The following is a 26,496-nucleotide window of genomic DNA, read 5'->3' as shown; positions in this document are numbered from 1 at the left end:
TATACTGTGCTGTGAGACAACCCTCATTGTTTGCCCCTCTTTTGCTGACCCCCCCCCCCCCCCCAAAAAAAAAAAAACCCAGAGGTGCATCTGAAGTCTAAAATGGCTTCCCTATTTGTCTCTTCTTCATATACACTTCATTGTAAGCTATTGGCTGAGTGACAACGATATTAAGGTTGTATTCCAGGTGTTTGTTTTCACCTGTCCAGTACTTTCACATCAGTGCATATGGAGGAAATGAGATAAGAGGAAGCCACTAATTGTTTGAGGTGCAATCCAGGACACTGGTTGGTGCAGCAATTGTTGTTCTGCTCCATCATAACGGCTTCACCAATCTGATCGCAGCAAGGACTTGGAAGTCCACCATATACAGTGAGCTCCAAAAGTATTGGGACAGTGACACATAGTTGTTATTGTTTTGGCTCTGTACTCCATCTCTTTAAATTTGAATTGATACAATGACAGAGGCTAAAGTGCAGACTGTCAGCTTTAATTTGAGGGTTTCCTAGCATCCAATGATTATATCAAGCATGTGTGACTACAACTTTGTTGGATGCATTTGCTGATTCTTTTGGTTGTGTTTCAGATTATTTACCAAACATTTCTTTTGGGCAGAAAATGTAGTGTCATTTTAGAGTCACTTTTATTGTAAATAAGAATAGAATGTTTCTAAACACTTCTACATTCATGTGGATGCTACCATGATTACATGTAATCCTGAATGAATCGCAAATGATGAGTGAGAAAGTTAGACATACAACATTACAATAACAGGGGGGGGTCAGAATTTTTGAGGGGTTATGATATTCATGCCTCTAACTTCCTCACTCATTATTCACAATTCATTCAGGATCATCCATAATCATGGTAGCATCCACATGAGTTTTTTCTAACTGCTAACACACTAAAATGACATGCACAGCACAAATATTTAAACTGACACACAGAGCAAAACCTCTTCTCAAGTCTAAACACATTTTCTGCTTTACTGCACACGGGGGGGGGGGGGGGGGATGAGATAGGGAGGGTGAGAATGAAAGGTAGGGGTAGAGGAGTTAATGGCCAAAGACTACAACTTTCAAATGAAATCAGAGCAACCTTAGTTGATCATGTCATCAACCATGGGTTGTCAATGCGAGAGGCTGGACAGAGAGTGCAGCCCAACTTGAGCCATTTTACTGCCGCCTGTGTCATCTGGACATTTAGACTGGAGTACAGGTATGTAACATTTCTTTCACATTATGTAGTACACCCAATGTCATAGTGTATCAGTTGGGTGACACCCGTTTACTTCATGAATGGCTGATGTCATACACTAACTGCACAAATGTATTGTAGAACTTACTCTACTGTGGGGGAAATATCTTTAGGCTGCATTGTCCAAGCCCTATAATTTTTTTTGTTTTTCTAAAGGACTGTGCAGGCTATGGAAGAGGCATGTGATGAGATTGATGTGGGTGCGATTCAGGGATGGATAAGGCACTCAAGGCGCTTCTTCCCTCGATGTCTGGCAAGGGAGGATATTGTCTGTGATGTGGATGAGGCGTTTATGGCCAGACCCAGCTGTGCGGCAAGATGCTGCCTAATTATTTTTCATGCCTCTTTTTTTCTATATATTTTTTCTGCAATTTCCTTTTTGAGTTTACTGTTTTTTTGTGAGAGCATATTTTTGTTCAGTCCAAAGTAAATATATCTGCTGTGCATATGTTGCACTGACTTGTTTGGTAAAAAATACAAATGTTTCAACAGCATGTGTGTGTGTGTGTGTGTGTGTATCTGAAGAATTTTCTACAATTTGAACTATTATAGTATTATGGCAAAGCAAACTAAAGATGAGTGCTTTTCATTATGCCCAAGAGTGTGTAGTTGGTTAGGCAAAAATCTGGTAATATGAACAAAGTGCCTTTGATTTTGGTTGCGTGAATTGTGTTAAGTATTTTGATAAAACCAGCCTAGTTTGCAATTTTTTTTAGTTTTAGCAATTGGGAAAAACTAATGTAGAAGTGTTTAGAAACATTCTATTCTTATTTACAATTAAAGTGACTCACATGACATACATATTATTGCGTGCTAGGAGAATGGGACCAAATATAAAACTTGACTTCTTTAATACACAAGTCAATTTGTTCCGATACTTTCGGTCCTCTATGAACAGAAAGTGGTGCAATCTCTAAATGGTTCACCCGATATGGATGAAAATGCCCTCAAGTTAAAGCTGGCAGTCTGCACTTTAACCTCAGTCATTGTAGCAAAGAGCTGAAATACAGAGCTAAAACAACAAATGTGTCACTGTCCCAATGCTTTGAGCTCACTGTAACTCAGTGTTAATTAAATTGCATTAATGTGGCATTAGCACAAATATCTTCATTCTTTCAAAGGGTTCAGAAATTAAAATGAAATGTATGTGTATATACCCTTAAAAATGATTTAGCATAAAAATATAAGCAACATGTGTAAAGATAAAATCTCTTCTTCAATGACGCAAATATGAAACACTACTAGGTCACTTGAAAACAAATCAGTATATCAATTACCAACAAAAACAAGCGCTCAAACCTGCCCCATTGCAGTTATTTGAGATCAGGTTACAAAGAGATCTAGGTGCCATTATTGACTGGTTGGGTAGGTTACTTTTGAAACGTAATCCATTAAGATACTTAAGTTTCCTGTCCAAAATTCAAATCAGTAATGTACATTTTGGATTACCCAAACTCCGTAACGTAATCTGATTAGAATTACTTTCCCCTTAAATGTCCAACGCAGCGGTTTTCAATTAAATGGTCAAAAATAAACCAACATTTCTTCTTAGCAAAGAGCAATTTGTCAAGCAAGAATTTTGGAACGACTGTTTGGGAGGGGAAAGTGATGTTTGGAACTCTTATTGGTCTATTAACTCATTTACCATCTGTTTTTTCAAACAGCTCTTACCCTAAAAAGACATCACAGTTTTATTCCAACCTCGGGGTGGAAAAATATATGAAAAAAAGAAAATCACAATTGACTGCACTGGACCTTTAAGAGGCATTAGAATAAGAGAAAAAAAGATCAATCAAATGAATCTGGTGCGTCGTCATAGTGGTCTCAGACTCACTCAGGTGAAACTAGATTAAATGTATTTTTTTCAATGCTGAATTGAATGTCATCAAGAAAACAAGATGTCATAAGGTATTTTTTCCCTGCTAACATCCTTTCTGAATTGAAAGTTCATCCACCTCTGGCCTGCTCGCCTCCCTACCACTGAGGAAGTACAGTTCCCGCTCAGCTCAGTCAAAACTGTTCGCTGCTCTGGCTCCCCAATGGTGGAACAAACCCCCTCACGACGCCAGGACAGCGGAGTCAATCACCACCTTCCGGAGACACCTGAAACCCCACCTCTTTAAGGAATACCTAGGATAGGATAAAGTAATCCTTCTCACCCCCCCCCCCTTAAAATATTTAGATGCACTATTGTAAAGTGGTTGTTCCACTGGATGTCATAAGGTGAATGCACCAATTTGTAAGTCGCTCTGGATAAGAGCGTCTGCTAAATGACTTAAATGTAAATGTAATGTAAATGAAAGTAAAGCAAGAAGTAATCTTAGTTTTTAAAAATTCTGTAATGATTGCAATAGTTTTGCTGGTAAATTTTGCTGTAATCAGATTACATGTAACCAGTTACTACCCAATCCTGATAGGCCCGTGCCCCAAATGGTACCTTAATACCTATATAGTGCACTTCTTTTGAAAAGCAGTACACTTTATAGGGAATAGGGTGCCATTTGGTAATCAGCCCAGGTACTGACTCCAGATTAATGTGTGTCCAGACTACCATGTGACTGAGGACATCACAGGAATCCAGGGTTGTTCGCAAAAGGTTTTGGGGATGGCATGCCTCTCCAGTCCATAAGAAATTGCCCTGTTGCCTGAAACCCAACTGAGTGTGTGTGTATGTATATACAGTTGAAGTCGGAAGTTTACATCCACTTAGGTTAGAGTCATTAAAAATCATTTTTCAACCTCTCCACAAATATCTTGTTAACTATAGTTTTGGCAAGTCGGTTAGGACATCTACTTTGTGCATGACAAGTAATTTTTCCAACAACTGTTTTCCAACAACAGATAATTTCACTTAAAATTCAATGTATCACAATTCCAGTGGGTCAGATGTTTACATACACCGAGTTGACTGTGCCTTTAAACAGCTTGGAAAATACCAGAAATTTATATCATGGCTTCAAAAGCTTCTGATAGGCTAATTGAAGGCCTACCTTCAAACTCAGTGCCTCTTTGCTTGACATCATGCAAAAATCAAAAGATATCAACCAAGACGTCAGATTTTTTTGTTTGTTTGTTGTAGATGTCGACAAGTTTGGTTCATCCTTGGGAGCAATTTCCAAATGCCAGAAGGTACCACGTCCATCTGTACAAACAATAGTACACATGTATAAACACCATGGGACCACGTAACTGTCATACCGCTCAGGAAGGAGACGCGTTCTGTCTCCTAGAGATGAACGTACTTTGCTGCGAAAAGTGCAAATCAATCCCAGAACAACAGCAAAGGACCCTTTGAAGATGCTGGAGGAAACAGGTACAAAAGTATCTATTTCCACAGTAAAAGACTCCTATTTCGTTATAACTTGAAAGGCCGCTCAGCAAGGAAGAAGTGGTCATCACAAAGCCCTAACCTCAATACCAAAAAAACATTTGTGGTCAGAACTGAAAAAGTGTGAGCGAGCAAGGAGGCCTACAAACCTGACTCAGATACACCTGCTCTGTCAGGAGGAATGGCCAAAATTTACACAACTTATTGTGGGAAGCTTGAGGAAGGCTACCCAAAACTTTTGACCCAAGTTAAACAATTTAAAGGCAATGCTACCAAGTACACTCAATTAGAATGTAAACTTCTGACCCACTGAGAATGTGATGAAAGAAATAAAAGCTGAAATAAATAATTCTCTGATATTATTCTGACATTTCACATTCTTAAAATAAAGTGGTGATCCTAATTGACCTAAGACAGGGAATTGTTCCTAGGATTAAAGGTCAGGACTTGTGTATGTAAACTTCAATTAATATATACATACACACACACACACCCATAGAGCTGGCTCTTTGCATATCAGTGTGAGCTAATGAGTGACAACACTACACCATGTCACTAAACCAAATTTTGCTAAAATGTTGTGATTGTATTAGCAATTGGCAGCAAATGCATTAAAAGGACCAAGCCTATCTGTATTACTTTGTCTTTAAGTAACTGAGGGAAAACACACATTGTCAGTAGCTAAATTTACAGCAAAACATTGCACCAAGAAATGTACTCCCCATTCACTCGGAATGAATTCATTTTAAAACTTGGCTAAATGTGTGGACGAATACAGTAGCAAATAAAAAAGGGTAAAATGCACACAATTAACATGTTCTGTTTCAAATAAACATGCTCCAGTATTTTCCTCATAGAAAATCTAGCCTGGTTACCCCAGACTGAAGAACACTGTGCTCAGTTTGGTTGCCAAGCTAAGAGATGCCTCCCTACCTAATGGAAAGTGAGGGATGAGCATAGTTCCTCCAAAATAAAAAGAGGTGCGGTACCCAAAATGACCCAAACCCCCACCCTCTGTCCACCTAAAGGGTAAGACAATATTTAAATGTACGTCCTTTTGAAATCAGATTTACATGAATGAGAATTGATATGAGAATCAGTGAAGCAAAGACTGAAGTACTGAAATTAGAAAGTGAGAGTCCATAGCGCAAAAATAGCAGTATTCTAGAGTGTGGGTACGCCTCTTAAAACAATGAGTCTTATTTTGTACAAACACACTTCAGGTAAACAAAAAATGTAATCTGTTGCTGAGCATTCCTCGTAAGTATATGAAAGTTTCCATAGGAAAAGTGTACAAAAATAGGACACTGATATCTTGGCCATACCAGGCTGTAAAATGTCCCCATGAGGGTTGCAGAGAGGGATCTATGATTGAGTTGAGAATGAGCACCAAGTGTTTAAACTGGTCTTAGAGCAGTGAAGAGAAAGGAAGGAGGGAGACCAGAAAGCTTTTCCTCTTCTCGAGTTAAAAATCTGTCTTGTGTGTGTTTTAGATCAAGAGACAGTTTATAGGCATGTATTTGCAATTGCACAGACAGTGTTTTGCAACTTCAAAAATATATTTTGGAATGATCACTCCAACTCCTCCAAATAGGCACCTGTAGGAAGAGCTGTGGTGTTTAATGGCCAGGCTTATCTCAGCTACATGCACAGTAAGGAACAACTCTGCTTCCTCATAGCCACTGACGGCCTTCTAATCCCAGTCTACACCTTTTGAAAAACACTCACACGGTGGCCCGATTCTCTTCTTTTTCTCTGGAGCGTGCACCTGCGCACTCCTTCCCACACAACAGCAGAGATTTGGAACACAGAACGCGCACACAGCTGCACACACACACACACACACAAGTGCGTACACACACACATAAACAGGCTTGGGGGAGGCTAGCTTCCTAGCTGAAGAGCTTGATGAAGCAGCCCTGGCAGTAGGGCTTGTCATTCTGCTCCTTGAAGGTGCCCTTGTTGAGCTGCTTGAGGCAGAAGGCACAGACAAAGTGCTCAGGGTGGAACTTCTTGGCCATTGCTGTGATGCAGCGGCCTGTGATGGGCTTTTGGCAGCCCGAGCAGAGGGACCCGCGGCGCTCGTGGTAGTGGCCCTCGCAGTAGGGCTGGCCCTCGTGCTCAAAGAAGCTCCCATTTACAAAGGGGGTGAAGCACTCCTGTAATGCACAGTGGGAAGAAAAGGGAAGGACGTAATCAAGGCTTTCTATACTGTTTTTGGAAATACCTAAAGAACTGTATAATAGGTAGAATCTGCCCACACCCAAAACCGATTGGTGAAGGTGCTGGAGGAAAACAATTAATCTGTTTCAAGAACTATATGAAAGCTACTGTATGTCTCACCATATGTAAATTAGGGATAATAAGCTTAGAATAGCACCACAGCCCACACCCACTTACCCTGCAGACAAAACACTCGGGGTGCCAGAGGGAGTTGAGGGCTGATATGTAGTTCTCCAGGATGGCGCGGGTACAGCCTCCACACTTGGGCGCAAACATGTCAAAGTAGTCCTTCCGACAATATGCCTTCCCATCCTTCTCATGGAAGCCTGTACGGGGGAGCAGAGAAAGACACTGCCTTAAGACGACAGAGCGAGAGGAGAGGGCAGAGAGAAAGGAAAAAAAAGAGGGGAAGAGGAGCGAGACAGAGAGAGAAGAATAGAGAAGGGAGAAAGGGCGAGATAAAGGGGGGTAGCTTACCCTCTGGGCCAAAGAAAGCACCACACTGAGCACAGAAGAAGTGTTCCGGATGCCAGTTCCTGTCCAGTGCAGTCACCACTTTCTGTAGGGGACAAATGCAGTAAGCATATTGAATTTAAAGTATCATATTTTTAAGTATTTTGCCCATTTTATCTATAGCCAGCAGATGGCAGCACTGCTGAGGACAGAGTAGCATAGAGCCGTGTGTTCTAGTGAGGACAGAGAAGCATGTCAGAAGAGAGAGGGAGACCTTAATAGAAAGAAAGGGGAGTGATATGAATAAACCACACAGGACCAATGAGGAAGCTTGTCGCCACTGTGAATCATCTGGCCTATCCTGAGGTGAAAGTTCAGTTGCTCTCCTCTTCCCCATTTCTGCTGTGGTGCCTCACCCCAGGCAGTGTGTGTGTGTGTGTGAGCATGCTTGCTTGCATGTGTATTCATGTGAGCAGTGTGTCAGCGCAAGGATATGAGTGAGTGTTGATGTGTGGAGTGAGACAGGACACACTAATGAAAAACAGAGATGGTGTGGAAAAGATGGCTCAAAGATGGTCTGTGGGATTCAGAGTGGCATCATGTGTGTATAATACTAACGTCCAGGATAGGTCCGTTGCAGTAGTAACAGCAGCAGTGGGGTGTTTGCGTGCATTCATTTCTGTGTGTAATACTAACGTCCAGTATCGGTCCGTTGCAGTAGTAACAGCAGCAGTGTGGTGTTTGCGTGCATTAATTTCTGTGTGTAATACTAACGTCCAGGATAGGTCCGTTACAGTAGTGGCAGCGTGGGGAGAACAGGTTGTGGTAGTCCTTCTCACAGTAAGGTGCTCCGTCCCGCTCAAAGAAGTTCCTGGAGCCGATCTCCTCCTGACAGTGGGTACACACAAAGTGCTCTGGGTGCCATGTGCGCCCCATGGCAGTCACCACCTGGGTACAGGGAGGAGAGGGCAAGACAGACACTTACAATCTAATCTAGCAGCCTAACCCGAGATGTGTGTATGACCTGACCTCAGTTTCCCATGCCAGTGTCCCATTGACATCAATGCATGATTGATTTACATCAGCTAACAGTGAGTTTCTCCAGTTCAGACTCAGCTCTGTGTGGAACAATTACCTTTCTATGGTGGCAGTACTTAACTTAATTTCCATTAGGAGATAAACATGTATTATATTGGAAACAATGCAAGTTATATAGGCAGCTCAGGACAACAGGGTGTATCAATCTAATCGTGACCACATTCACACCTACATGGACTTAGGATATCCAAAAGGAAAAAACAACAACCCCAGAAACATGAAATACATTCAAAAGGGACCAGAAAACGTATGTAATAAGCCCAGTAAAGTTGAATGTGAGTGTATGTGCCTGTGTGCATATAAGTGTGAATGTGTGCATGCAGCCGGTATGTGTTCTGCATGAATGTGGCCTCTGTGTTTGTAAAGTTACCTGTCCAACAATGGGCTTGTTGCAGGCCCCACACACTCCCTTGGCCACAGTCTGGACACCCAGTTTATGTAGGTCTGACTGGAGGCTGCCCAGCATGTTGTCCAGCTTGTTAGACTGTTTGGGGGGAGCAGTGGGTGAGCTCTTCCCCTGGGCCAGGATCTGTGGACGGGTCACACACACAGAAAGACATCTCAGAGAAAGAAACAGATGCACAGAAACACACAGACAATAACCGCACACACAAACAGTAAGACACATGAACACAACAGTTGCCCAAATAGAGCTCCCTTCCCAATTCATGTTCTGTTCAATTTATCACAGAAAACCTAATTAATACATAGAAGAGTCTCTCTTCACCAAACTATCCTGATTACACCTGCCCCTATGAAGTAATTTCCTCGGTGTAAAATTATGATTTGATTTTCTTGAATTGAATGCGTCTCCATAGACACAGCAGTAACTCCTGGGGTTTACGTGACATCCAACAGAAATCAGTCTTGTTAATGACTGAAATGGAAAATGCCACTGGCATTGCATTCCAGACAAGAATGAACATGTAAGAGTCATCACATAATGCCTTCATAACATAGAGCACTGCAGTCCAACCCTGACACTTCAATCTGACTACTGTGTTCAAGAGTAACTATGCTTATCGGCTTACCTATAGAGCCCATTGATAGTGTGAGACTGAATGTATGCTGTTGATGGGCAGAAGCAAGGCGGGAGGGAACTACACTTCTCCAATGGTGTGGTCATTGGAAATTTCTGATCCAGTCTCATTCCACAGAGGGAAAGAAATAGGCAGACTTCATTCTAACGAAAGGCAACCTTCAGTAAACAACAGACCTTTGTAAAATCAAATTCAAGGGGAACAGGGATGGAACGAATTGGGACTGACTGGAAAATATATCAAGAGACGTAGTGGTATATCATAGTGGTATATCCATATCTTAACAGAAAAATACGCAGTCACCTAATTCACCAGTCAAGTTATTTCAACTTGTTCATATCTGTTAGGGCTTGAATAAAAAGGCTTGTTAAGTTAAACAGTCTAAAGTCAGGTATGCGATGCCTATGGTGGAACACCATTGAGGGAAGTCCTCTGGGAGGTGGGAACTATGCTGTCATGCACCAGATTAGGGTTAGGTTCCCTGGGTGCGGAGGGGTGACTTATCTCTGACGGACAGGCGAGTCAGGAGGAATGATGATCTGGGTGTGGACAGAGAGCAGGAGGAGAGACATATCAAAGATGAGTGAAATTAAACCACAGGAAATAGAAAGCCTCAGGTGGTGCAAAGGAAACATTAATTATCAACAGGTTGTTACAGAAGAATATGGTTGAGAAACTGTTCGCTAGTCATAGTCCATACAATGGGGCAAAAAAGTATTTAGTCAGCCACCAATTGTGCAAGTTCTCCCACTTAAAAATATGAGGCCTGTAATTTTCATCATAGGTACACTTCAACCTTGACAGACAAAATTAGAAGAAAAAAAATCCAGAAAATCACATTATAGGATTTTTAATGAATTTATTTGCAAATTATGGTGGAAAATAAGTATTTGGTCACCTACAAACAAACAAGATTTCTGGCTCTCACAGACCTGTAACTTCTTTAAGAGGCTCCTCTGTCCTCCACTCGTTACCTTTATTGATGGCACCTGTTTGAACTTGTTATCAGTATAAAAAGACACCTGTCCACAACCTCACAGGCACACTCCAAACTCTACTATGGCCAAGACCAAAGAGCTGTCAAAGGACACCAGGAACAAAAATTGAGGCCTGCACCAGGCTGGGAAGACTGAATCTGCAATAGGTAAGCAGCTTGCTTTGAAGAAATCAACTGTGGGAGCAATTATTAGGAAATGGAAGACATGTAAGACCACTGATAATCTCCCTCGTTCTGGGGCTCCATGTAAGATCTCACCCCGTGGGGTCAAAATGATCACAAGAACGGTGAGCAAAAATCCCAGAACCACACGGGGGGACCTAGTGAATGACCTGCAGAGAGCTGGTACCAAAGTAACAAAGCCTACCATCAGTAACACACTACGCCGCCAGGGACTCAAATCCTGCAGTGCAAGACGTGTCCCCCTGCTTAAGCCAGTACATGTCCAGGCCCGTCTGAAGTTTGCTAGAGAGCATTTGGATGATCCAGAAGACGATTGCGAGAATGTCATATGGTCAAATGAAACCAAAATATAACTTTTTGGTAGAAACTCAACTCGTTGTGTTTGAAGGACAAAGAATGCCGAGTTGCATCCAAAGAACACCATACCTACTGTGAAGCATGGGGGTGGAAACATCATGCTTTGGAGCTGTTTTTCTGCAAAGGGACCAGGACGACTGATCCGTGTAAAGGAAAGAATGAATGGGTCCATGTATCGTGAGATTTTGAGTGAAAACCTCCTTCCATCAGCAAGGGCATTGAAGATGAAACGTGGCTAGGTCTTTCAGCATGACAATGATCCTAAACACACCGCCCGGGAAACAAAGGAGTGGCTTCGTAAGAAGCATTTCAAGGTCCTGGAGTGGCCTAGCCAGTTCCAGATCAACCCCATAGAAAATCTTTGGAGGGAGTTGAAGGTACGCGTTACCCAGCAACAGCCCCAAAACGTCACTGCTCTAGAGGAGATCTGCATGGAGGAATGGGCCAAAATACCAGCAAGTGTGTGAAATCCTTGTGAAGACTTACAGAAAACGTTTGACCTCTGTCATTGCCAACAAAGGGTATATAAAAGTATTGAGAAACTTTTGTTATTGACCAAATACTTATTTTCCACCATAATTTGCAAATTCATTAAAAATCCTACCGTGTGATTTTCTGGATTTAGTTTTCTAATTTTGTCTGTCATAGTTGAAGTGTACTATGACAGGCCACTCTGGCAAATGGCCATTCTCCTAAATGCAAAAACTGACAATGTGCAAAATAAACTACAAAATCTAATGCAATACACAGGCGGACTTAAAATGCAAGCAGCAAAACCGATGGTCTTTGACTCAGTAGTAATGTCACTGTAGAGAAGCAGCAAGTCCTGCTAATGTCCATAAAATTATCTCCTGAAACATGGTTCCAAATGGCCCATATAAACCTGCTCTATGGCACCTGCATGTTTTCAGTTTGTCCCACCTCCATCCAAACATGTGCACAGATAATGTTTTTGTGTGTGTACAAGGGAAACAAGAGGATCAAGTACCTAACCCTGGGTGACACCAGTAGTGAGACAACAGGGTGCAGATACAGACCTTCTCCACATCACCTGAAAGAAGTGGTACTAGGTCCGCTCATATTCTCCATTTACACCAAATCTGTTGTTTGTGTACATGTGATTCATTACCACAAATAAGATTGAGTTCTGGATTGAATTCTCGCACGACTCAAATCAAGGAAAGAGGCAAGTCTTCAGAAAATCACTTGAGGTCCTCTAACATGACATGCTCTGCTAAATGGCATATATTATTTACTAGGACAGATACACTACATGACCAAAAATATGTGGACACCTGCTTGATGAACATCTAATTTCAAAATAATGGGCATAAATATGGAGTAGGTCCCCCATTTGCTGCTATAACAGCCTCCACTCTTCTGGGAAGGCTTTGGAACATTGCGGCAGGGACGTGCTTCCATTCAGCAACAAGAGCATTAGTGAGGTCAGGCACTGATGTGGGCGATTAAACCATTTCTGTATGGACTGTGCACAGGGAAATTGTCATGCTGAAACAGGAAAGGGCCTTCCTCAAACTGTTGCCACAAAGTTGGAAGCACAGAATTGTCTAGAATATCATCGTATGCTGTAGCGTTAAGATTTCCCTGCCTCCCGGGTGGCCCAGTGGTTAAGGGCCATCAGACTCTGGGTTCGCGCCCAGGCTCTGTCATAACCGGCCGCGACCGGGATGTCCTTGGGGCGACGCACAATTGACATAGCGTCATCCGGGTTAGGGAAGGCTTGGCCGGTAGGGATGTCCTTGTCTCATCGCGCGGTAGTGAGTGTTGCAACTCGGTAGTGAGTGTTGCAACTCGGTAGTGAGTGTTGCAACTCGGTAGTGAGTGTTGCAACTCGGTAGTGAGTGTTGCAACTCGGTAGTGAGTGTTGCAACTCGGTAGTGAGTGTTGCAACTCGGTAGTGAGTGTTGCAACTCGGTAGTGAGTGTTGCAACTCGGTAGTGAGTGTTGCAACTCGGTAGTGAGTGTTGCAACTCGGTAGTGAGTGTTGCAACTCGGTAGTGAGTGTTGCAACTCGGTAGTGAGTGTTGCAACTCGGTAGTGAGTGTTGCAACTCTGTAGTGAGTGTTGCAACCAAGGACAGATGATTTTTACACGTTACACGCTTCAGTGGTTCCATTCTGTGAGCTTGTGTGGCATACCACTTCGCGGCTGAGCCATTGTTGCTCCTAGATAATAATAATATGTTTCCACTTCACAATAACAGCACTTACAGTTGACCGGGGCAGCTCTAGCTGGGCAGAAATCTTACGAACTGATGACAATGCCATGTTGAAAGTCACTGAGCTCTTCAGTAAGGCCATTCTACTGCCAATGTTTGTCTATGGAGATTGCATGGCTGCATGGCTGGGTGCTCAATGTTATACACCTGCCAGCAATGGTTGTGGCTGAAATAGCCAAATCCACTAATTGAAGGGGAGTCCACATACTTTTCTATATATAGTGCATAATCCAGAATATTTACACAGGTGGCAAGCTACACACAGCTGTGCGGTGAAGGTTTGCGTCAACCTTGATTGTTAAAGTGACAAGCTCAAGCTAATCCCCACAAAGCTATGCACACAGTAATAAATGCAAGTTGAGACATGCAATATAGCCGTAAACAACGCAAAGCGGAGATTTCAACATGGACCATGGTAGGAAGTGAACCCTCTTAACTTTTGCGCTGACTTCTATCCTTGAGCAGTTCACAAATCAACATTCTCTGCTTTACTTGCATCACTTCAGGTAAAGCAAGAAGATACAACTTTGACCAGATGCTTGCTTGCTAGCTAGCTAGCTAGAGATACACACACACACACACACACACACACACACACACACACACACACACACACACACACACACACACACACACACACACACACACACACACACACACACACACACACACACACACACACACACACACACACACACAGAGCTAGATGGAACTTGAATGATTATGGAACAAGCCTGATCATGGCTTTCACCATTCTATTTCACTTCACTTATCAGTCTGGCTAAATCCAATAGATGGGCGTTTTTAATAAGCCAGAAAATGGACGGACCAATCAGCATACTCTCAGAAACAGTGGGTGGATTTAGGACAAAAGCCCACGCGGTCAAATGCTGTGCTTTGAATAAGGCCGTCCTCTGATTGATTGGGGATCCAAATAGCAGACTTTTTTCTCATTTTGAATAATGCCCCTTATTACAGACTCAAAACAGTTTCAATTATGAGAAATCCCATACTGATAAGAGAATTGAAAAATAATGTCCAACGTAGCGATCAGCCCGATTCCACCAGACTAGAACAAGCAATCTGATAAAAAAAAGAGCGTCGTACTTGACCCGACACGGACAGCCTCTCCACGGCCGAAGGCTGGTTCAGGGGGAGGCCCAGCGTGGCATCGGCGGTTCCTGGGAACGTTGACGGGGTCAAACAGATGTCTTTCCAGCTGGCCTCGGCAAGGGGAGTCATCATCCCCTCCCGCCCGTCCAGAGGCATGTGTCCAGGGTAAATCCGTTCCTCCCAAGTTCTTTCCTTGTTCCTGCCATGGCATAAAGCTCCTCTTTGTCCTGTGTCTCCTTGGCATACTCCACTTCTCCCTCTGGCGGAGTCAACTCATAGGACAGCAATCTGTCGAGGGTGTCCTCCAGCAAGGGCTCCCGACATGGCCACATTATCCCCAAGTCAGTACATGCAGTAGGGTGCTCTGGTGGCTGAGCAGTAGGTGTGTCTGACTGGTTCTCCTTCGATGGGGAAGGCGGCGCAATGGGGCCTAAGGGAGGACGGGTGTTTGTTTTCGGACCGGGGCGTCTTGGCAACAGCTACAGGACCGGGCGTCTTGGCAACAGCTACGGTAAGGGCGCTCTCAAGCGGCTAGATATTCTTTACCATTCTGCCATCGGATTTGCCAACAATGCTCCTTATAGGACACATCACTGTACTCTATACTCGTCGCAAGACCCACTGGTTGGTGCTTATTTATAAAACCCTCTTAGGCCTCACTCCCCCCTATCTGAGATATCTACTGTAGCCCTCATCCTCCACATACAACACCCATTCTGCCAATCACATTCTGTTAAAAAGGTCCCCAAAGCGCACACATCCCTGGGTCACTCCTTTCAGCCCGTTGCAACTAGTGACTGGAACGAGTTTCAACAAATACTCAAACTGGACAGTTATCTAAATCTCTTCATTCAAAGACTCAATCATGGACACTCTTACTGACCGTTGTGGCTGCTTTGCGTGATGTAATGTTGCCTCTACCTTTTTGCCCGTTGTGCTGTTGTCTGTGCACAATGTTTGTACCATGTTTTGTGCTGCTACCATGTTGTGTTTCCATGCTATGTTGTAGTCTTAGGTCTCTATTTAGTGTTGTGTGTTTTGCCCTATATTTATATTTTATTTATTTGTTTTATTTTTAATCCCAGTCCCCGTACTCACAGGAGGCCTTTTGGTAGGCTGTGATTGTAAATAAGTATTTGTCTAGTTAAATAAAGGTTCAATAAAATAACAGTTATAGGACTAGGCATCATGGCAACAGTAACAGGACTATTGGCATTGGAAAAAAATGACTGATTACGAGTCTTGCTAGTTTTTGCATCCACTGCACTGCAGGACTGGGGGACTTTTCAACTGGAGCAAAAGGAGGATTGGGGTTATTTGACTAAGTATGGCTTGTGGTGGCAGAGACCACAGTGAAGGACTATGTGGGAGGTCAGTGTAGTTCTCACGCTGGGATCAGTTTCTCCTACCAGCTGTGTGTGGATCTGGGTGTACTGGAGACTCTGGGACAAGGCCAACACAACGGAGGCTGAAGCAGCTGAGGGGGGAGAGGCAGAGCAGGCATCTATGTGGAGTTCTAAAAGAACAGGGTTACAGGAGGGGACGTGTCACTGAGGGGCTCCAGCTGCAGATCCACAGGCTCAGTTGGGTATCTGGTTAAAACTACTGGGGCAGCAGACTCTATGGAGGGGGGTTCTGATCCTTGACTGAGCAGGAGAGGTTCCATATCGACAGACAATTGAGAAGACTGGAAATATTAGACAGTAATAATAGGAGACTGAGGGAAAAAAATGGAATGGTTTGAAAAGAGGTAGACATGGAAAGACATGCATCATGTCAAGTCAATCATGAAGATTTCTTTAAAGACTTGTGAAAAATGGCATAATATATCATAGTGATGAATATAACAATAATTCACATTCCTCACAGTAGCTATGTTTCCATCCAATCGGGGACATGTTTTCATGCAAATATTCTAAAAATCTGCATATTTTCCCACCAGTTGTGTTTCCACCAAACTGACTTGTTGCGGATAAAAAGCAGTGTGATGACGTAGTGCAAAAAAAAGGTATCTTTCCGCTTAAGATTTCATGTAACGAATAAAAATCTAAAGTTCAAATGCATTTCCGTCACATTTTCAACTATGATAGGTTAGGTCACAAAAAGTGTTGTTACATTGCACATGTGCCCACTCTGGTCAGTGTGGGTAGGCTAGCCTACATAAGAATATTAAACAGTAACATTTTTTTTGTCAAACGGCAGTAAAGGGTCAATCATGTCACCAAAAGAAGACCCTCAATATGTACTATAAAGGAGCATCAAGCTCATTTGTGCACTTTTCACCACCCTGTGAAGTTCATAACTCATCAGTAGCAATAAACTGCATGATTTCCTGAGTCATAGTGGGAGGACTACATGAATATCGTCAAGTGACTCCAAATGTACAGTGCATTCAGAAAGTATTCAGGCCTGGACTTTTTCCACATTTTGTTACGTTACAGCCTTATTATAAAATGTATTAAATAAAATGTTTCCTCAGTCTACACACAATACCCCATAATGACAAAGTGAAAACGGGTTTAGACATTTTTGCAAATGTATTAAAAATAAAACACAGAAATACCTTATTTTACATAAGTATTCAGACCCTTTGCTATGAGATTCAAAATTAAGCTCAGGTGCATCCTGTTTCCATTGATCGTCCTTGTGATGTTTCTACAACTTGATTGGAGTCCACCTGTGGTAAACTAAATTGATTGGACGTGATTTGGAAAGGCACAGTTTCCAGTGCATGTCAGAGCAAAAACCAAGCCATGAGGTCAAAGGAATTGTCCGTAGAGCACCGAGACAGGGTACCAAATATCTGCAGCATTGAAGGTCACTAAAAACACAGTGGCCTCCATCATTCTTAACTGGAAGTAGTTTGGAACCACCAAGACTCTTCCTAGAGCTGGCCACCTGGCCAAACTGAGCAATCGGAAGAGAAAGGCCTTGGTCAGGGAGGTCACCAAGAACCAAATGGTCAGTGCTCCAGAGATCCTCTGTGTAGATGGGAGAACCTTCCAGAAGGACAACAATCTCTGCAGCGCTCCACCATTCAGGCCTTTATGGTAGAGTGACCAGACGGAAGCCACTCCTCAGTAAAAGGCACATGACAGCACCTTAGAGTTTTCCAAACGACACCTAAAGGACTCTAACCATGAGAAACAAGATTCTCTGGTCTGATGAAAGCAAGATTGAACCCTTTGGCCTGAATGCCAAGCGTCACATCTGGAGGAAACCTGGCACCATCCCTATAGTGAAGCATGGTGGTGGCAGCGTCATCCTGTGGGGATGTTTTTCCAGCAGCAAGGACTGGGACACTAGTCAGGATAGATGGAAAGATGAACGGAGAAAAGTACAGAGAGATCTTTGATGAAGTCCTGAGTACTCTGGAGCAGGTTCTCAGACTGGGGTGAAGGTTCACCTCCCAACAGTACAACAACCAAGACAACGCAGAAGTGGCTTCAGGACAAGTCTCTGAATGTCCTTGAGTGGCCCCGCCAGAACCCGGAATTGAACCCAATCGAATATCTCTGGAGAGACCTGAAAATAGCTGTGCAACGATGCTCCCCATGTAGCATCATACCCAAAACTTGAGGCTATAATCCCTGCCAAAGGTGCTTCAACAAAGTACCTAGTAAAGAGTCTGAATAGTTATATAAAATGTTATAGTTTTAAATGTATTAGCAAAAAAAACTTTTTTTCTTGCTTTGTCATTATGGGGTACTATGTGTAGATTAAGTAATTTTTTCCCCCTCAATCTATTATAGAATAAGGCTGTAATGTAACAAGTCAAGGCCTCTGAATACTTTACTTTGATATTGATAGAATGGCATCATATTGATAGAATGGCATCATATATGCGCATTAAAGTAGTTTCCACCACCATTTCTCGCATAATACATTTTACAGAGACAAAAAGATTCCACTTTGTGTCAACATTTGGAAAGTTTACAGACAAATTAGCAGTTTCCATCAGGCCTGTCATTAAAAATACATCGCATAAAAGGTTATGAAACCTGGTTACAGTAAATAACTTGTCGCATTGTGGGATCGATAACGCAAATGATAGTAAATGCCCGACTTAATGTACATTACATTCTAGACCACAGGATTCTACCTGTGTGAAGAACCCACACATTAATGACAAAAATAAATCTTCAACCTACCTTTTTAAAGCAACACATTCACCTCAGAGTTAACTTTACACCACCTGGTTTCTAATCGAGATATTTATTTGAATTCACTTGTCACCCCAACTTACTTCACCCAATCTGTACCTGTAGTGTCCATTATCCTACCCAAACTTACTTCACCCAATCTGTACCTGCATAGTGTCCATTATCCTACCCAAACTTACTTCACCCAATCTGTACCTGCATAGTGTCCATTATCCTACCCCAACTTACTTCACCCAATCTGTACCTGCATAGTGTCCATTATCCTACCCCAACTAACTTCACCCAATCTGTACCTGCATAGTGTCCATCCCCCTATCCACCCCCCTCATCCATCCACCCTAGATATTTTGAGTGTATGTAATTGATATGTAAGCTCTTTGAAAATGTATGTAGTCTCCTTGAGCTGTTGTCGTCCATTGATGTTCTGTATTATGTCATGTTTTATGTCAACCCCAGGAAGAGTAGCACTCACCGGTCTCCTCATCCACCCACCCTCAAATCTTTCTGTAAAACTTACGTTGCTCTGGACTTTGAAGTCGGACAGCGAGGCCATGAGCTCGTCAAGCTCCCGCGTGGCTGAGGAGGCTGAGATTCTGGCCTGCAGCTGGGAGGGAGTCTCCTCCTCCCCCAACTTCTCTACCACCAATGGGGTGGGGCTAGAGATCAAACAAACAAACATTAGGTCATAACGATGAGCGTTAAATGACCAAAGTCAAACATGAAAAACACACAGGATATAGCACAATCTGTGAGTAAGATCAAACCGTCTTCAGGAACTTGAGGTGCAGTGCCATTGCTTTGCAGTTAATTATCCCCCAATTTATGGGAATAGCAACATTTTGGACCAGCCCTAATCCTTACATGGGAGAGGGCACAGAACTTTCTTGCTTGTCAAGGAGGCTCTTGGCGCTGAGGCGCACGTCTTCGATGACTGGTGGCCTGGTGGCCACGCTGCGTTTTGGCTTCTCCATGGTGGGGCGAGGCAACTTGCCTGCTCCAGAAACCCCGTTCGCTTGCACATAATGGGTGGTGCTGCTGGAAGGCAGGGGCGGAGCTGACTCTTCTGCAACACAGGAGGAGAAAAATATATATTTACATATTGGCAAGTTTCAACAACTGCAATGGTCAAGAGACCGTAACTGTTAAATGCTTTTATGTACCAAATAGGGTTTTCTACGTGTGGGTCCTGGTCAAGAGCAGTGCACTATATAAGGAATAGGGTGTCATTTGGGGATGCACACATAATGGTGTAGTGTACCCTCAGTGGGGAAGGAGGGTGTGTTGTGCTGTACAGCATTGAGCTCCAGAAGCAGCCGGTCCAGCTCCGACAGGTTGCAGCCCAGGGAGGAGCTCATGGCAGCCTCCGTACTCTTCTGCTTGTTGGGGAAGCTGCAGGACCCAACAGACAGACAAACATCAGAGACAGACATCTGATGTTCATTTTGTCATGAAGTGTATTGTTTATTAAGACCATTACCTGTAGACGTGGTCCTCTTCGCTTTGGGGTAAGGGGGGGCTACTGCTATCCCTGGACCACAAGCTTTTCTGTGCAGGGCTGTAGGACTAAGAAAGGACAGGTACATATTTAGAAGTGTAGTAGTGTTCTAGGTAAAATGGTAAATGGGTGAGGGTGTCATGTGGGCACAGGCTTTTGCTCAGTCTTCAAGATTTTATTAGTTGAATCAGATCGGTTACCAACTTGAGCAAAAGCCTGAACCCACACCAGCCGTGTGTGTGTGTGTGTGTGTGTGTGTGTGTGTGTGTGTGTGTGTGTGTGTGTGTGTGTGTGTGTGTGTGTGTGTGTGTGTGTGTGTGTGTGTGTGTGTGTGTGTGTGTGTGTGTGTGTGTGTGTGTGTGTGTGGAACACAAATATGTGCATGTGTGTGTGTGTGTACCTCTGTGGACAAGGGGGTTGAATCTAGGGGTTCAAGCAAGGTTCCATTCAGGGCCTCAGTGGAGGGAGGTGGTGGTACAGGGGGAGGGGCCTGTCCTCCCGTAGGGAAAGAGTAGGGTGTCTCGTCCGGCAGAAACACTGGCCACTTGGAGATGTGGGAGGTCGTCGACTCCAAGTCCGCCAGCAATGCATCTAGGAACATAAGAGTAAGACCCTTTTAATATTATGGTGTGATCTCCTATGTCAAACCCTGCATGTGCAGCTAAAATAACAAGTTATTCTTAACACACAGTTTCTTAGAACCTGTCTCAGTGGCATGCAAATCTGTCCTTGTTTCAGAGAAAAACAGAACCCGTCTCTGTGCCTCGCTATCACCCTCAGTCCCTTTTCTCACCAACGCGGGTGTGCGGGTTTTGGCAGAGAGCTAGACACAGACAGGGGCCTCAATATTCAGCTAAACAGTGAGCATAAGTACAATGGCACGTAAACAAATGAATAACATATTCAGTCTTTAGAAGACCCCCAAAATCTACTTTAACCCTACACTTATTTCATTGCATCTCTCAAGGAGAAGTTCTTTTTATTTTATTTTAATTTGGTAATTCCTAGACCTCTACTCAATCAATAACGGACAAGCCAGCCACTAGTCTACTGTAGATTCAAATGAATTTGTTGTGCAGGTTTATTTTATATTGTCATGGTATGATCTGTGATCCGATCTAGAAGAAAAAGAAACGCACACCTATTAAGACGAGGTGCTGGCTAGCGGAGTAGAAAACTTGAAAATAAAAGAGAGCCGTACACTCTAGGAGCTCAAATGCAAAAATGTAATTACCAACGTTTCGACAGCCAAGCTGTCTTCATCAGGGTATAATCAAACACTGCGGGATGACTCGTTTATATAGTGTCAAAAGACACAGGTGTTTAATCATGGCCAAGAGTGGCCTAATATAATTGGTTAATAATCAAATATTAAAATGTCATACAAAGAACAGCATACCAACAACAAATGGATAGCATACAATCATAGATTAATTTGACTACACAAGATTACAAACAATTACAATGGCAAAGTCACAATAATCACAAGAATGGCTTCAGATCAAAGTCTACGTTGAGACCGAAGGGCGCAAGGGTCTTTAAATTAAAGATCCAGGCAGCCTCTGTGATCCAGTCATCATATATCCTCCTAGTCATCAATAAGTACACTTGACAGCTTGATGTTCCGGCACTTTCCCAACGTGTCCAAACACAGACAGATGTGAGCAACATTTAGATATCTTAGGAGGAGCAGCAGGGTTGTAACCCACTTCACTGAATCTGCACGGTTACCACACCTTTGGTTACTCATTTACCCTGCTGCTCACAAAGTTTCACTGTTAATGGATGTGAAGTAGACAGCAGCGAGACATAAGCTTTCGTAACATTTTACAGTCAAAAGTATACTTCATAAACTATTTATATACACTATTAGTAAACGGTTTCTACATTTTCCTAATTAGAAATCCTTAAAATCCCATTAAGTAGGTTGTCTACCACAGCTTTCTCTGGTCAGGTTGTAATCGCTCACTGGCAACCAATTGATGCTTTCCACCTTGATAGACGTGGTCAATCTAGATCATGTTCATCACATAAGAAACACCCAACCACAATTTCACACTATAAAATGCAGTCATTCTATCTGGGTAAACAAAATGGCTAGCCAGTTAGCCACCCAGTTGGTGGGCAAGAAGAGAATGAGCAAGGTGACATCATCCACAATAATTCTGTATGAACCACCATAACACACCCATGTTCCTTATACCGAGATTACTTCTCTTAAGCAGTTGCCTCTGATTTCACAAGTGTGTGAAACTGACCATCTTCTGCACTACGAATACGGTCCCTACTCTACTCTCCACAGGACTTTACTTCAGTCATCAACAATAAACAGAACAAACAAATGCAACCCATAAATTAACTGAACGACATATGTATGCACCTACACTTCAAGAAGTCAACAATACAAGGTCACACTAAACATAACTGATGACAAAATGTGAGAAATAAAAGGAAACCACATGAGTGGAAACAACATACCCGAGGCGATGAAGACGACTAGCACATACACACCCAGGGAGGACGAAGAGAGGAATGCAAAGGAAGACTGAGGAAGAGAGCAACCCAAACCCACTGGCTGACAGGCAGGAACTGCCACCCTTAACACCAGAGACTGGTAATGAGAGAGGAGGGAGGAAAGGGCAGGAGAGGAGGCGTCACTTTTGGTGGCAGCGGGAGGATTAGGTTTATCCCTAGCTATGCCAATTTGAAGTTTCAGCCTTCTTGGCTCTCTGAAGGCTGAGGTAAGAGTCTGTTCACACTCACACGACTGCTGCAAAGAACGGTTTACAAACGAGGCAATTAGAGCCAACTCGACAGAGCATTACAAGAAAGCCTGAGAAAAACATGAAAAGGTTGTGGCAGTGATGGAAGGAAAGTTGTGAAAGAGGGAGGGAGAGAATGGGTAGAAAAGAATGATATGGTCTCTGAGTACAATGCCTACAGAGAGAGTGGTGAGAGTGGTAATTAAATGAACCCTTCCTTCACACGGGCTGCTGTTCTGTCGGTCTCAAGGATCATACCAAGTGTGTTTGAGTTCAGTGACCAGGTCATTTAACATAACACACTCCCTCGGTATGGTGTGGCTGAGATGGAGAGTATCCCATGGCCCAAGGAATCATGGATGCTAAAGACAGACAACGGTGACAGCTGGGCACTGGATCCAATTTGGCTAGAGTTGGCGTTAGCATCATTAGCATGCTGGATGATGACAGGGTTACCGAAGCAGAGGGGTTTGCTGACCGACTTCGAGATACTGTAAACATCTCAGTGGATTTTATTCTGGATACAGCAGAGCCGGGTGTTTATTCTCCTACAGCCAGATACTCACTTTAGGGGGAAATATATAGCCTAACAACCAACCAACTGCCCAAAGGGTGAGGGAAAGTAAAAAACCTCTGATTCCAAAATGTTAGCCTTCATTCTGGGCAACAGAAATGCTCAAAGATCCATTCACGCTTGATTTCCAGCAGAAGGGGTTTCAACAAGGTTTTTGCGGGGAAGGTAATGTACAAGTACACCTACAAGCAAAGATGTAGAATAGAGAGTCTTTAGACCAAGACCAGCCTCCCGTAATTATTTCTGGTAGTTCTAAGGGCTCAGAACATGAAGGAAACAGATTGCAATAGTTTGTGCACAAATGAGGCTGGGGTTTTGACACTTGTTGTAGACCTAAGCATTAGTGTGGAGGCCTACAAAAGTGTGTCAGTCCTCTGTGCCAAAGGGCTGATGGGAACATATTACATTTTAATCATTTAGCAGATGCTCTTTTCCAGAACAACTTACTGTAGTGAGTGCATACATTAATACTTGTTCAATACTAGTCCCCCATGGGAATCTAATCAGTTGCAAGCACCATGCTCTACCAACAAAGCCACACAGGAACATGCCATGACACATTAGCTCATAGCCAGCCATTCACATGTTCTGTTCTAATAACCAAACTCAAATTTCATTCAGAATGAAGCAACATATTGAATATGCATTCTAAGGGGTGTGCTAATGTGCATATTGGAACTTGGCCAAGGACTGTGCACTCTTACCAGTTACTAGGCCATCCAGAGGTCGGAGGGAACTGCAGTAGAAGTTAAAAGTACCCTGAATGAGGGAGAGGCTGTGTCAGAATACCCATACTACATACTTAAACTGTACACTAAGCACTCTTCTTTAGATACTATTTAGCACGTACCATTTAGTAAAAATGATGCAGTACGCCATTGGCCGCAACACAGTAGCGGATTCGGACTGGCTCAGTAGGTATGGCTGGGCCGAGTGTTGGTGGATTTTCCACAATTCAACAGACATGCATTGCATTAACCAGCATGATAATAGCTCATTTCCAATTCAATACATTTCTCTGAATAGAATAGGAATGGAGTTCTAGGCATACTCAAACTGTTGAGGCAGACTATCACAGATACATTAGCCCATCTATCCTACTTAGACAGAAACTGATCACATTGTTCCAGTTCAACATACACTACCGTTCAAAAGTTTGGGGTCACTTAGAAATGTTCTTGTTTTTGAAAGAAAAGCACATTTTTTGTCCATTAAAATAACATCAGATTGATCAGATATACAGTGTAGACATTGTTCATGTTGTAAATGCCTATTCTAGCTGGAAATGGCAGATTGATGGAATATCTACAGTTGAAGTCAGAAGTTCACATACACTTAGGTTGTCATTAAAACATTTGTCAACCACTCCACACATTTCTTGTTAACAAACTACAGTTTTGGTAAGTCGGATAGGACATCTACCTTGTACATGACACAAGTAATTTTTCCAACAATTGTTAACAGAGATAATTTCACTGAATCACAATTCAAGTGGGTCAGAGGTTTACATACACTAAGTTGACGGTGCCTTTAAACAGCTTGGAAAATTCCAGAAGATGATGTCATGGCTTTAGAAGTTTCTGATATGCTAATTGACATAATTTGAGTCAATTAGAGGTGTACCTGTGGATGTATGTCAAGGCCTTCCTTCAAACTCAATGCCTCTTTGCTTGACATCATGGGAAAATCAAAAGAAATCAGCCAAGACCTCAGAAAAAACATTGTAGACCTCCACAAGTCTGATTCATCCTTGAGAGCAATTTGCAAATGCCTGAAGGTACCACGTTCATCTGTACAAATAATAGTCCGCAAGTATAAACACCATGGGACCACGCAGCCGTAATACCGCTCAGGAAGGGGGCGCGTTCTTTCTCCTAGAGATGAACGTACGTGGGTGCGAAAAGTGCAAATCAATCGCAAAACAACAGCAAAGGACTTTGCGAATATGCTGGAGGAAACAGGTACAAAAGTATCTATATCCACAGTAAAGAAGTCCTATATCGACAACCTGAAAGGTCGCTCAGCAAGGAAGAAGCCACTGCTCCAAAACAGCCATAAAAAAGCCAGACTACGGTTGTAACTGCACATGGGGACAAAGATCATACTTTTTGGAGAAATGTCCTCTGGTCTGATAAAACAAAAATAGAACTGTTGGCCATAATGACCATCGTTATGTTTGGAGGAAAAAGGGGGAGGCTTGCAAACCAAAGAACACCACCCTAACCGTGAAGCATGGAAATGTTAGCATCATGTTGTGGGGGTGCTTTGCTGCAGGAGGGACTGGTGCACTTCACAAAATAGATAGCACCTTGAGGGTTTGAAAATCGGATATATTGAAGCAACATCTCAAGATATCAGTCAGGAAGTTAAAGATTGGTCGCAAATGGGTCTTCCAAATGGACAATGACCTCAAGCATACTTCCAAAGTTGTGGCAAAATGCCTTAAGGACAACAAAGTCGAGGTATTGGAGTGGCCATCACAAAGCACTGACCTCAATCCCATAGAAAATGTGTGGGCAGAACTGAAAAAGCAGGTGCGAGCAAGGAAGCCTACAACCCGACTCAGTTACAGCTCTGTCAGGAGGAATGGGCCAAAATTCAGCCAACTTATTGTGGAAAGCTTGTGGAAGGCTACCCGAAACATTACTACCAAGTACTAATTGAGTGTATGTACACTGACCCACTGGGAATGTGATGAAAGAAATACATCAATCATTCTCTCTACTATTACTCTGACATTTCACATTCTTAAAATAAAGTGGTGATCCTAACTGACCTAAGACAGAGAATTGTTCCTAGGATTAAAGGTCAGGAATGTGAAAAACTGGGTTAAATGTATTTGGCTAAGGTATATGTAAACTTAAACTGTATATTGCTACTATAGATGTAGTGAGGGAGGGGTCTTATAGCCCTTCCCCTTCTATTAATACAACAATTAATTATTATAATACAAACATTTGGTGCAGCCCATATCACGACCCCAAGGTGACCCCACCATCAGTCACCAGAGTTTTAGAGCATATTATTATTGAACTATTTACCAATTTAACTTATTGGTGACAGGGGGCAGTATTCTCACGTGCGGATGAAATGCATGCCCAAATTCAACTGCCTGCTACTCATCCCCAGAAGATTAGTTATGCACATTATTAGTAGATTTGGATAGGAAACTGAAGTTTCTAAAACTGTTTGAATCAGGTCTGTGAGTATGACA

The 26,496-nt window shown here is 42.9% G+C and overlaps 1 protein-coding gene across 2 annotated transcripts in view; it reads right to left on the bottom strand.

Annotated features, from left to right (window-relative positions):
* Window positions 1-5,214: 5,214 nt before the first annotated feature.
* The window catches only part of LOC124030140 (paxillin-like), a 56,956-nt gene continuing 35,674 nt past the window's right edge, over window positions 5,215-26,496 (bottom strand). The window contains exons 1-11 of one of the 2 annotated variants that reach the window (XM_046341615.1): window positions 22,425-22,535; window positions 20,347-20,537; window positions 19,929-20,014; window positions 19,710-19,840; window positions 19,313-19,514; window positions 18,969-19,107; window positions 8,730-8,888; window positions 8,036-8,209; window positions 7,286-7,367; window positions 6,986-7,134; window positions 5,215-6,744 (exon numbers count right to left, since the gene is read on the bottom strand). In XM_046341615.1, the coding sequence (XP_046197571.1) occupies window positions 6,478-6,744; window positions 6,986-7,134; window positions 7,286-7,367; window positions 8,036-8,209; window positions 8,730-8,888; window positions 18,969-19,107; window positions 19,313-19,514; window positions 19,710-19,806 (1,269 nt within the window). In that variant the 5' untranslated portion in view covers window positions 19,807-19,840; window positions 19,929-20,014; window positions 20,347-20,537; window positions 22,425-22,535 and the 3' untranslated portion in view covers window positions 5,215-6,477. Of the gene's footprint in view, window positions 6,745-6,985; window positions 7,135-7,285; window positions 7,368-8,035; window positions 8,210-8,729; window positions 8,889-18,968; window positions 19,108-19,312; window positions 19,515-19,709; window positions 19,841-19,928; window positions 20,015-20,346; window positions 20,538-22,424; window positions 22,536-26,496 lie in introns of those variants that run through there. The other variant, XM_046341613.1, reaches the window with a different exon arrangement.

Source organism: Oncorhynchus gorbuscha, linkage group LG03 (genome assembly GCF_021184085.1).
Source record: "Oncorhynchus gorbuscha isolate QuinsamMale2020 ecotype Even-year linkage group LG03, OgorEven_v1.0, whole genome shotgun sequence".
In the NCBI taxonomy this organism is placed as follows: Eukaryota; Metazoa; Chordata; class Actinopteri; order Salmoniformes; family Salmonidae; genus Oncorhynchus; species Oncorhynchus gorbuscha.
The sequence above is the reverse complement of the archived record's forward strand: the minus strand, read 5'-3'. Positions and strand labels throughout refer to the sequence as shown.